The sequence below is a fragment of the Aythya marila genome (genome assembly GCF_965140915.1).
Source record: "Aythya marila genome assembly, chromosome: 8".
NCBI lineage: Eukaryota > Metazoa > Chordata > Aves > Anseriformes > Anatidae > Aythya > Aythya marila.
Genome location: NC_139049.1, coordinates 30,883,283 through 30,895,664, shown reverse-complemented (window position 1 = coordinate 30,895,664; position 12,382 = coordinate 30,883,283). Strand labels below are relative to the sequence as shown.

The 12,382-nt window shown below is 42.2% G+C and overlaps 2 protein-coding genes across 2 annotated transcripts in view; both read right to left on the bottom strand.

The window, feature by feature from the left end:
• Positions 1 to 3,150: 3,150 nt before the first annotated feature.
• Positions 3,151 to 8,707, bottom strand: LEPROT (leptin receptor overlapping transcript). The gene is made up of 4 exons (XM_082766530.1): positions 8,589 to 8,707; positions 8,362 to 8,437; positions 7,680 to 7,866; positions 3,151 to 6,404 (listed from the first exon to the last, which is right to left on the bottom strand). The coding sequence occupies exons 1-4, from the start codon at positions 8,602 to 8,604 to the stop codon at positions 6,288 to 6,290; spliced, it is 396 nt and encodes a 131-aa protein (XP_082622656.1). The 5' UTR covers positions 8,605 to 8,707; the 3' UTR covers positions 3,151 to 6,287.
• A 699-nt stretch (positions 8,708 to 9,406) lies between these two features.
• The window catches only part of DNAJC6 (DnaJ heat shock protein family (Hsp40) member C6), a gene marked incomplete at its 5' end in the record, with an annotated part of 34,500 nt that continues 31,524 nt past the window's right edge, over positions 9,407 to 12,382 (bottom strand). The window contains one exon of the mRNA XM_082765811.1: positions 9,407 to 11,651. Within this exon, the coding sequence (XP_082621937.1) occupies positions 11,550 to 11,651 (102 nt within the window). The 3' untranslated portion in view covers positions 9,407 to 11,549. The remainder of the gene's footprint in view (positions 11,652 to 12,382) is intronic.

Below are 12,382 nucleotides of genomic sequence, written 5' to 3'. Positions count from 1 at the left end.
TTTATTATCTTGTCCTTGTCCTAAAAACATCCTCACCCCTCGTTGCAACCGTCAGCAGTTATACTGTTAGAAAAAACAGCACAAAGACAGACTGGCCAGGCAGGGGGACACTAGAGCAAAGCTGTTAAAACAAGGACAAGCTGTGAAGTGCTCTCCTGCAGTGAAGGGTCCTCTGTGAAATGCAGGGACGTGGATTTGTGTGACCACCGTCACCCACATCCCCTGTGGCAGAAGGAACAGACACCGAAGGAGAGGGACAATCCATTGCACAAAGTGACTCACGAGCACGCTCACAGCCTGCCCTCAGCCCTTAGGGGCTGCAGCATCCAACAGGATTTGGCCGCTTGTATCTTCCCTTCCCTGCCCCACTGACCCCAGCACCAAATTCCCACCAGCTTCAAAAAGGAGAACTTGATCAGGAGCCAGTAAGTCGCAGTTATTGCGGCTTTTGTTTTTATGTCGTGTAAAGGCCTTTTTTTTTTTTTTTTTTGATGGAAGATTGGTAACAAAGAGCCTATTACATGGTGAAATACCAGTCTCAGGCAGGAATTAAATGAGTAACAACATCACAAGCCCAGCTTTAATAGTCAAAACAAGAAATAAGCAAATCATATAAATGTCATGACCAACCCTCTTATTTCAAGCACATGCTTTGCAGAGCATGATAAATACCATTTAACTTCTTTCCAAATCCTCAAGCAAACAAAAACATCCAAGCATGGTGTCATTTATTCATGTTGGCCGAGGAAGTAAGTTTGCCAGTACAATCGAAAGAGCAGCTCCAAGCAAGTGATAAAAAGCAAAATTCACAGCTGTGGATGGCCGCAGCCATATCCAGCTTGTTAAGAATCCAGCTTTTTAAGAACTCCATAGAAGTGAGAAGTTAAGTTTGTAAGCATGATTTTTTAAAATTTATTTATTAATTTTATAACCCAGGAAAACATGCAATTAAAAATACAGTGTAACACCTTCCAGTTCAGCTGTTGTAACAACAGCCAACAAAGACACTGTCAGGGTTTCAGACCTCTGCCAGGACAGCTGCGCCCATCATTCTGTGATTTCATTGAAAATCCTAATTTTAATAATGGGCAGCAATGCTGTAAGCATGCTTCATAGGAAGAAGCCTTTCCTATATCCTATATGCAAAGATTCTAAAGTGAGCTTGTGAGATTGTATAATGTGCAATTATGTACAATTACGTTAATTAAACATAAATTACTACAATAAACAAAGCTGTAGCTTTAGTCTCACTGGGAAAATAATCCTCCTCCTATCATCTAAGACTTTTTTTTTTTTTTTTAGGGGTGGAGGAAGGGGGGGTATGTATTTATAAACCCCATCTTCTCTCCCTGCTTCAGACAGGGGCAAAAGGCCCCCAGGTGCTGCGGGCCAGCAGGAAGCCGTCTGCACACACAGACAAGGACTGAACACCCTCACGGGAGAGGAGACAGGGAGCAATCAAACAGTTCATTTACAACGAGCCAGCAGAAAGCAGCAGTATCCAGAATGTTTGTTAAAGTCTTGAACTAGTGTACAGGGAACATTAATTCCAGAATAGAAAGCAAAATACTTCCAGCCAAAGTCCTACCTACAGGGCATGAACTGCTGTAAGCAATTTGTGAATGTAACTCCCAAAAAGAGAGGCATGGCTAAAAACACCCTTAACATTAGAGAAAAAAAAAAAAAAAAAAAAAGAGAAATAGAGCACCAGGCAACAGAAGAAAAATGTTTCTGAGTGTCCAGTTGATCTTTAAAATTCAATCCCAACTCAGCAGTCAATGCTCCCCTCCATATTTTATCAAGAGACACTTCCCTGTGCAGCCCTCCAGTATGTACTGGTCATGTATTTGCAGAGGCCACTTAAACAAATCAATTAGTCATTAGTACCTGGTGTGCATCCAGCTTAATGAAATAGTCTTTTCATCCATTATCATAGCTCAGACACAATCCCCGCAGAGTAAATGATGCAGTATCTGAAAAGTCACACTGTGTTAACAATTAAAATCAGAGTTACAGAGATCATTGTAGAGCTTTACATAATTTTCAGTTTAACAGTAACAGCCTCTGCACAGCTTCCCAGGACAAGTTTGTTTGGTTAATGTCTGGGTATTGATGAGCTTAGATTCATTTTATGACTGCTTAATTTTTTAGAAAGTTATCCAAGGTCATAACCAAGGAGGAAAGTGACAAGCTTAGAGGACTGAATTGACTGTAAAACCAGTTCAAGACTCAAGCATATTTGTTTTTTTCTCCCCAGCTAAACAAGTTGACAGGAAAGGGCTCTGTCTGAGCAGCTACAAAAACAAGGGTGGGAGGAGTAGGAAAAATAAGTCATATCCTATATTATCATAGTACTGGCAAATCCAAAATTAGGTGGAATAAAGGAGTTCAGGAACCAAGTCTCCCATTCAAAATCTAGAGCCTGAAGTCACTCTATAAGCAGAGTATGAGTTGGGTGAGGCAGCACAGAATGGCAATCCCAAATATTTGTTCTGCAAAACAGGGCAATGATTTTGAATCGGCTGATTCGAAGTTCAAGCATACTCACCTCTTCCAAAGCTGAGATGCTCAAATCAAAGCAAAGAAAATATCAGAATTTAGAACCCAGACACTGCAGCCACCTTCTCCTCATGGCGGGTGTTTCACAGCCAGGGTTAAACCAACTGAGCAGGCTTCATTTTCACAAGCAGTGGTGGGATCAAGATCACCTACTCGGTACTGCCACTAACTGAGCTACAGGAGTAATAGGAAGGAAATTTGGGAAGGGAAGAGAGCTTTGATGCCCTGTTAATGATCAGGGGGACAGGTACCAAAACACCTGCAGGTAGCTCTGAGACACATTCTATGCAGCTCCAGAAAGGGTGTGAAAAAGATGTGGGAGAACCCCTGGCAAGATAGATGTAGTCCCCAGGGATCACAGTGTCTGAAAATCCCCTCCAAGACCCTATTTCACCCATTAAGAAACATCATCACCGGTACAACAGGCAATTGAACAGCTCATTAACTTCCCCGTCGTGGCCATGTTTGACAGCTACAGTACCTTTAGGAAAGCACTGGATATGTTGCTCCTCTTATCTTTCCTCTTACACAGGAGTCTTCTGTCAGCTCTTGAAATATAATAAAGACAAAGACTTAAACACCAGGTATGTTTACTCAGTTTTATTAGACAAAACAAAAAGAAAAGTAGGATGTGTCTTAATACTTCATCTCGAGAACCTGGCGATCACAGAAAAATAAGAATAGTGTTTACAAAAGTTACAAAAGCTGCACTGCAATCTGAATTACAGGAAATGTGATTAATTGACAAGGAAGCTTTATAAAAATGCAATAACAGATTTTCAGCTGTTTATGAAATAACGATCTTTCCATGTATAAGCATTCACAAAATCAGCACAGTATTGTAATTAAGGCACTTTGGATACATAACATTCACTTCCACATATGAAAACAACTTCAGAGAAACCACAGGAAATTGCTACTGGTAGATAGTGACAGTGTGCCCAGTACTGGCCATCAGAGCACCAGGTTTGTGTCAATGAGTGAAGCTAGCATTGAGAATTTTTCTACCCTGACACTTAAACATTGAAAACTCGTCCAAGGAAATTTACTTCTAAAGAGCTCAAAAATTCCATGGTTTAAACATGGTTAAAATTAATTTTAAAAGTTAGACAATTTAAAACAGAAGTCCATGGTGAAATCTGCATGAAGTTCACATTAAGTATTAGTGCACGTAGCTGCATCACAAGAGAAGCGTTCGCTTTCTTCATTCAATATCTACCTGCCATTTCATGAGGTACCCACCAACCACAGTAATATCCAAAGTAAATACAGTACAATAGCATAATTTGTCAAAGAAGCAACCTCTCCTTAACGATGTACTACTACTTCTAGTCCTCCTTTCAACTTCAGATTGTCACGTGCTCACTGCCTGTATCTGCCACACACACGCGCTATTTACTAACAGATCCTACAGTAACTGTTCTCTAATTTAAAGAAAAATTAATGTCAGCTTGTTTTTACTCCACTGTCTCAAAAGCAAAATTTCAGTGCTAACTGAATAGTTCTGTAGACTTCTATCGCAGCTGTTGGTCCATGAATTTGGAGGAGTGAAAATACTCAAGAACCCGCTGCAAGCCCAGGTATTTTAACAGGAGGTCAATGGAATGATTGCAATGACTTCAGGTTTGTGTAGAATCAGGCACTTCATTTGTATATTACTGTTGTTGTTTCACTTCACCGACTTCAATGAAAAATGCTGTGATACAGGGGAAAAAAGTGACTTCTTCAAAAATGAAAGCAGGATCTCTATGTAGAAACTGTGCTTGCTCTAAACAACTCAGCTCATAACTAGAACAGTTTCCCCAAAAGTACTTTACAATCAGTAGGACACAGCAGATTTCACTTGAAGTCAGGAAGAAGAAACTGGTGGACAACTTGTTTACACCCAGCATCTTTACAGGCATGTTCCTGCTTCATCTGTGAGGAAGCATTAACATTCAGAAAAAAACTTGTCCTCTTCTGTTAACTCTTCTTTTACACGAATGACAGCGTAAGGCACATTTCAGTATAAACTAGAGCTACTCAGCATTCCTCACCACTGAAGTGTTCACTTTATACACACCTGAAGTTTGTGTTTAAAGCATGTAATTAACAGCTTTCTATCTAATCAAATAGAAGAATTATTTACCTTCCTGAAGGACGACACTCCACATTCCTACTGAAGTGACACTATGTTACTTGGTCCCCAGAATGACTTTTATACCTTTTTTTTTCTACGGCCCTGAGCATGAACAAAAGACCAAGTATCAGAGTGCTCATGTAACATTCGTTAATTTGTTAAGCTTTGCTCTGTGCAGCAATCCACAGGACTCTGTTTTGCAGTACACCAGTAATGAGGGAGTTTGGAGAGTATCCTAAGTAGTTCCATACAATTTAGTAGGCAGAAACCATTGCATCAGTGAAGCCGCCACATCTCATAGAGTTGATTCTGTTACCTCTTTGCACAAGGTCCCTTACAGTTAATGCTGGGTGACAGCAGTCAGCTGTGAGCTAGCATGAATTATAAAATACTCACTTGCAATCTGCTAATCTAAAAGAACTCAACAGTAAAACATACCCCACGTGGGAATTCAGTTTCTTACTTCACAGAACAGGAATCTCCTTATCTCCATTTTCCTATGGAATAATAAGCTAACGTGTCTACGTGTCTCTTCTTTTATCCCTTTGTAGGCTACTGAAAAGTCTTCTAGAGTTAGGGTTGTATCAGAATGCATCTGTATTCAAAGGATTCAGCAAGACAAAATAGTAACAAACTCACTTATAAATGTAAACGTTTAGTAAGATAATGCCATCAGAAAAATATAGTTTTAATATAATGAGCTTTTCTTACAGACAAGAAAAACTGTTTGAGTAAGTATGTTTTAAAAGCAATGAGAACTGAGGAGGGAAGTCCTACCCAGCAGAACACTCATTCTTTGCGATTTAGGCATTTTACACATAGGAATAGAGTTGTATGCTGTGATTGTAAGTGTCCTGAGAGTAGTTTCTTCCTCCATGAACCTTCCAGAGAAGTAATGTCAGCTCTGAGCATTAAAATACATTAGATTATTCCCAAAATACATCTACAGTCATTAAGTTGAAGAGGGACAAATCAAGAGGATCTTTAGAGGGGAAAAAAAGTAGTTTCTAAATGAACAACATAAAAGGAAGGGAGGATTTTTAACCAGTTGTTTTGTTTTTTTGGTTAGGCAATAAAAGAGCTTGCATAACTTATGTTTGTTATTTTTTTGTTATCAGGAAAATCAACTAGAATTACAATTGCTCAAATGGAAAGCAAGTACTCATTTATCCATAATCAAAGTAGAGAGGCAATCAAGTTGAACAACAGTAAGTAGGATAATCTTTCTATTGACCTATTTGGATTACATGGTTAAAAAAACAAAACACAGCCATGCTGACCAACGTCTCATACTACTCTGATTAGAGCAGAAATTAATGCATATAAACTGAAAAAGAGAGTAAAACAGTTTACATTTTGCAAACTTCTTTGTAGATAAATTTGCAAGGGTGATCCCAATTTTTACTGGACATGTTAAGAGCTGTCACAAAGGCCCTTCCCCCTTGGCTGACATTTTAAAAAGCACGTTATGATCTGGTAGTGGAAAGCTACATTACATGCATATGCACACACGTACGCCTCGGCGTGCACACATACATATGTTGCAATACAGACACAGATACACACGGCGATGTATGCTGCAAAACGTTACCAGCGTCAGGGTGAGGTCCTACCACTGCTCCCAGCTAAAGTCATCTCCTCTACCAAACACAAGAAAAAAGCCTAAGATAGTAAGGAAAATGACTGCATTGCCAGCCAGCACCAGGCCACAGGCTCCCCATTTGATCTGAAATGCAAGGAAATGAAACAATCAAAGCAGTTCTTATAAGACAGGTACAGGGCAGTTAATTATATGCATTAGACAAACTAAACAAAATACTACAGAAAGGTGCTAAAAGCATGAAGAGAAAAAACAAACTATAAATAATTCAATTTATACTACTAATTACTTAATTAGCAACTACTTGTTATTAATGCAAGACTTCAACAGACAGACTAATGGTGCTACATTCTCGACCAAAATCATTACCTTGCCATACAAGTCACTAAAACATACCTAAGTCGCAGAAAAACCCAGTTAGATTAGTGTTCTCTTTTAAATATTAGGTATGAAAATAAAAGATAGACTTTCAAATAAATGCCAGGAACAAGCACAGAAAACAGCACAGGGCCCTAAAGGTAACAGGGCCTTACAGCTTTCTGTAACTATCTGCCCAGCTAAATTTACCCTAATAAAGGACGTTTACTCTTAAAAGATACAGCTATGAATTAGAGTTCCCCCTCGTGGTCACTTCTGGTTCTGCCTGTTGCCAGGTCCACAACGGAACAAAAACATAACGTTGGGACATTGTGCGTTAAAATAAATTATAGCTAAGCAGACAGAGCTTTAGGCAAAACTGAAAGACTGAAGGGAAAACAAAACAAAACAAAACAAAACACAAACACAGGAATCTCATTAGGCAGTTTGGGAGACAGGACAAGAGAGTTCTTTGCCTTGGAAATAACCGTGACAAAAATCTCAACACTGAAGAGCAGTTCGTAAAGCAAAGAAAGTAAGATAGCAGAATTTCCTCAGACTTTGAGAGGACAAAGCATGAGCTTGAGAAATGCTCTGAAAACCAGGAGGGCTGTTCTGGCAGTCTGGCCTTTTATCTTTTAACTGATAATGTGCTCCAGTCACCAAGTTTTCAGCATCCTAGATGGACAAAGCAGACATTCTGAGATAAAAATAAGAAAGGTGGCGTAAGAAGCACTGGAAAAGCTGATGACAGAGAGAGGCATGAGATGAAGGAGGGGGCAATATCTTGTAGCGGACCACAGCAAAGCTAGAAGAAAACATCTAAAAGCTTTTTAGTCACGTAAGTCATTTTGTTCAGGTCACAAAGCTGCACAGGCACAGAGTTTCAGCAGTGATAGTTTTCATCAAAATCTAGAAGCAGCACAGTCAAGAAATTACTGAAAGGATTCACCAACAAAAGTGGCTCACCGGGCTTAGAACGAAACAAGGGCGTGCTTAAAGGTTATACTCAGTGACTGGTTTCTTATAACCAGCCGAACTCACCGCTTCGACCCGTGCCAGGATTATGGGGAACCCGAAGGCGGAGACCACGATGCCGGTGGTGAAGAAATACGCCAGCTCCCTGCAGGCGCTGCTGGCCGCGTCGCTGTCGTCACTCACCCTTTTTGCGATGAAGTGGGGAATGGGGCAGATGAAGTAGAATATTAAGACAAACATCGGCCAGTACACGCTGGGGAGAAGGAAAAAAAAAAGAGATATATTGTCAGTTTAGTGCGTGTTTTAATGGGAAGTGTGTTGTGTTTAGGAAAAGCGATCGCAGTAGCTGCTGCCTTACTTTGTGGTTGGAAAAATGGGCTTAAAATCAGAGATTTAAGCAGAAGGTTTTGTCAGCAGGGCCCCCCCCACCCCCCTGCCTGGCAGGCTCAGCCTCCCACAGCCTCACGCAGGGCAGGAGCCGCCCCGGCACGCCCCAAAATTGGGTTATTGGGGGCTGCAGCCCCTCCGGGACACAACCGCAGCGCCTGAGGAGGCGCAGGACGGGAGGCAGCAGCAGCTTGCCCGAATCCGAGCGATTTCAACCCAAAACCATGGCAGCCACGAAACCGCACCCTACACGCACCGCGGGGCCGCGAGAAGCCCGGAGGGGGGCGTTTAAATAAAAATAATAATAACGATAATAAATAATAACAATAATAATAATAATAATAACGGGGCAGGGGCTCACCCGTAGTACTCCAGGGCGCAGCCCAGCATGAGGAAGGTCAGCCCGATGGCTCCGCTGAACGACAGCCCCACGAGAGCTGCAAGGGCACAAGGCGGCGGGGGGTTACCGTTGGGAACCGTTGGGAACCGTTGGGCACCGACCGTTAACGGCCGTTACCGGGAGCAGGGGAAGGGGGGGGAAGGGGGGGGAAGGGGGGGGGAGGGGGGGTACGGGGGGGGGCCCGGTACCTTTGATGCCCGCCATGTTCCCGGCCGGCGCCCAGCTCCGCGGCCCCGCTGAGGTGGCGGCCGCCGCTTCCGCCTGCCGGTAGCGGGGCCCCGCCCGCGCCCAGCGCGTCAGCGGCCGCCCTTAAAGGGCCCGGCGGCGGCTGGGAGGGGAGCGCGGCTGCGGAAAGGGGCTGCGGGCCCTTTAAGGGGCGGGAGGCGGGAAGGGGCTGCCCGTCGCCATGGTAACGGGGCGGGGGGGGGCGGGCCCCTGGCAGGCGCTGAGGCGGCTGAGGGGACAGGGCCCCGTGTGCACGGCTTCACGCAGCACCCTCCCCAAAAAACCCTTTTCTCGCCCCAAAAAGCCCCTCCCCGGCAGCACCCACCCGTGTCAGGAGCCCCCGGCTCACCCCCCAGTTCCGCCACGTCGCTTTTAGGGCAGGTCTTCAAGCACTGAGGGTTTTGGCACCCCGTCATACAAATGGGAAGCTTTGGCACAAAAGCCGCCTTTTTGAAGTAACAATTTTTGCAAAGCTCTTAGAACCCACCTCCCAAGGGAGATTTTCTTTAAATAGCCCCCATCTCAGGCTACCACCTCTTCTCATTCCATATCGGGTCTGATACAGACAAGTTATTTCCCAACAAATAAAACCCAGGGAATTCAATACAAATTTACATCTTGGTACAGCTACTGCTAACGTAAAGATCTGGGACCTACAATATACTTGTTTTTGTTTTTTTTTTGCTTATCCAGCACTTACAGAGAAGGTACCTGTTGAAAGCAAGCAGGCAGAATTCCCCCACCTCAACCCCCCAGCACAAACCATACCACAATGTTAATTTGAGCTTTTAATGTATATACAAATGTTTTAGACCAGTCACAATTTCATTGAGTATATACTGTATTTACAAAAATTACAATAATTTAGTCAAACGGTAAACCTGAACATTGATAACCTCTGTCACTACCAGATATGACAAGAATTTTTTTTTTTAGTTAATTATCTTGATATACATACGTCCTAATACTTTCATGCATCCATAAAAACATTAGGGATGAAGTAATCAAAGTTTAAGTGGGGTAAGGTTTCTTTTGGTAGATAAAGTTTAATGATGGATTTGGATTTTGTGAAGATGAGTATCCAGAGTTGTTTGCCATGACAAACTTGATACAAAGCTAATGTAGTTCTCATTATTAAAAAAAGTACATTATAGTAATGAGATCCTTTTTATTATATAGGCATAGGTCACAATATCTACAAATGTGAATGAGAAACAAACCAACGAATCACAGGAACATAATTCACATTCCAGATATCTCTTTAAATAAGACAAGCACATACTGGATCAAAACATTAATAAATAACATCCAGTTTGTTACTATTATCTTAAGGTCCTTTATATAAAAGGAGACCTATGTGTTGGTTTCACATTTTCAGTTAATGGTAGTAAATAATGGACCGATACAACAAAAGGATGACTTTTATACAGAAAGCAATGTACTTTGACACACTGTCTTTGCAGTAAAAGGTTTGCCACTTGAAAATTTAAGTGCAACAACAAGTGGATTGTCTTTAAAAACCACCAGCTTTAAAGACTCACATCAGATGGCAACCTGATCCTCAAGCAGTAAATACAAATGATTTCCTGCCTATCTTCTCCATGTACCTGCCTTCTCAAAGCGCAAATACAAATACAATTTGTTGGTAACTGAACTGCTAGCTTTAGTGATTCTAGAAAAGGAGAAAGTCAGATTTGGGGTGAGGAGCATAATTTGGTTTTTAACTAGGAAAGATGCTTCAGCAAAGATACTTCATTGTGATATTATTGCTTTGGTCCAAAACAAACTTCTAAGATAATCAATTTGCAGTGTATTTACCTCAAAAATCAGACCTGGCCCACAGATGTCTACATGACAGCTTGTACACCGCGGTCTGAAAGTGAAATTGCAATGGGTTGCATTCTGCCAAGAGCCTTTGCCACATGTTCTGGAGCTGATAAAGGCATAGAGGTGATGCAGGTGGGCTGGAAAAAGTCTTCTGAATGCTCAGGAGGGGAAGTGTTACCTATAGTCTAGGAAGTTGCTAAAACTGCTCAGCAGAGTTTTAGCTTGTTGATATTTATTTTGTTTGATGCTTTCAACCTACTAATGAGAACTTCACGGGAAGTACAGTGCTCATCCTTCCCTTTTTACAACTGTGGATCCACCCTTCCCCCCAGTTCATGATTCCCCCAGAACTGCTGTTTAACAAGCCAACAAGGTGCAGTTTAACATCAATTACTTGTTGTTTGCTTTAAAGACACTTGCTCTGTGATGCTGAGGAATTTGTTCCATACATTTCACTGCTGGACTGTGAGGTGAAGTACAGTATTAATGCGTAAAGCAGCAGTAAGCTGCCACACTGATCAACCCAGGCTTTGGCTTTGTCTCTACTCAGACATACTATACTACATGAGCAATTAAGCAGCAAATGGTGACTGTTAGAAATGTGCCTAAATCACATCCGAGCACTTAAATTTGATAAAGGTTGATCCAAACCTAGGAAGAAAGTACATCAAAGTCTGGGCTTCACCACCAGTTAGAGAACTCAAGTGAAGTGTTGCCATATCACATTTTGCGCACACACACAAAAAAAAAAAGTAGGAAATTCACCAGATACACTGTGTCAGAGACAGAACAATTCCACCTTTTCCCAGAATGTGTTCTCTCTCACCCCACTAGAATCCAAAGGGGAAAAAAATGTTACGAGTAACTGTAGCCTCTTGGCTCCCATATGGCAAGCCAGGTGGCTAGAGTTCCTTTGAGCTCAGGATTCTTGAAACAAGTATAAGGAAACCTTTCTCTTGTTCTTCATGATAAGTATTAGGCTCTTAGTTTTCTGAAACTTCTGAATTTCCAGCCAGAGTTTGGTTGATCTGTGACATTTGTGACAAGAGACTATACAAGCACTAGCACAGGTTTGTAGTGGAGACTTGAGAAAGTATCTAATACAAGGGTTTTTGTCCTTGGTTTTCAAATTCTGACCAGGCATCATTTAGCTCCATAAATATCATCTTTGCATATTGTTCATATGGCTGCCCGGTGGCCTAGAACAGAAACAGAAACAGAGATATCACATTTACCAGGTGAAACTACCAGAAGCAGACCTCTGTGCAGTTAGATTCTCAAGCCGTTATCGTTCAGTTTGCATAAATCGTTTTCATTTTTTTCTTTGACTACAGTTGAGGGCTGCTTACCTTGTTTGTAGGTTAAAAGTTTCTTAGCTCTTCAGCTCTTTTGCTCCTCAGAGTTGATAGCCCCTCAGAAGCAATGCAGTCCCAAAAGGGGCAAAAAGCTTTAATCTAAGCTTTGCAAGAGGCACCTTACCTGCACTGAAGGGGGAGAGCTACCACTAACACACAGTTCCTTGATAAAAGCAGCATCCCTGCAATCCTCTCTGCAGCCTGCATCTTCTCAAGCCTTGCCACCCACTGCCCTGAAAACCTCAGAGCCTCCATTTCCTTCAAGGTGGAAGCCTCATCACCAGACGGCTTCCCAGATTGTGTCATTGCATGCAGGCTGCTAAGCGTAAGCAGCAAGACCAGAAGCCACAAGTCTGATAATCAGAACCTGATTCTTCTGTTTTAGAAGTTCAACTGTAGGACCCACCCCTGCCTTCACCACATCCCCATCTCCTCTAGCAGGCACAATATTCTGGGCTGTCATTCACCAGAAACACAGCTTAGAGTCAAAGTGAAGGTGAGAATCTCTTGCTCAGAGTGGCCTGTAGCAAGCACAGACCTGGGACCAGACACAGTTTCAGTTCTCACCTTTAAAT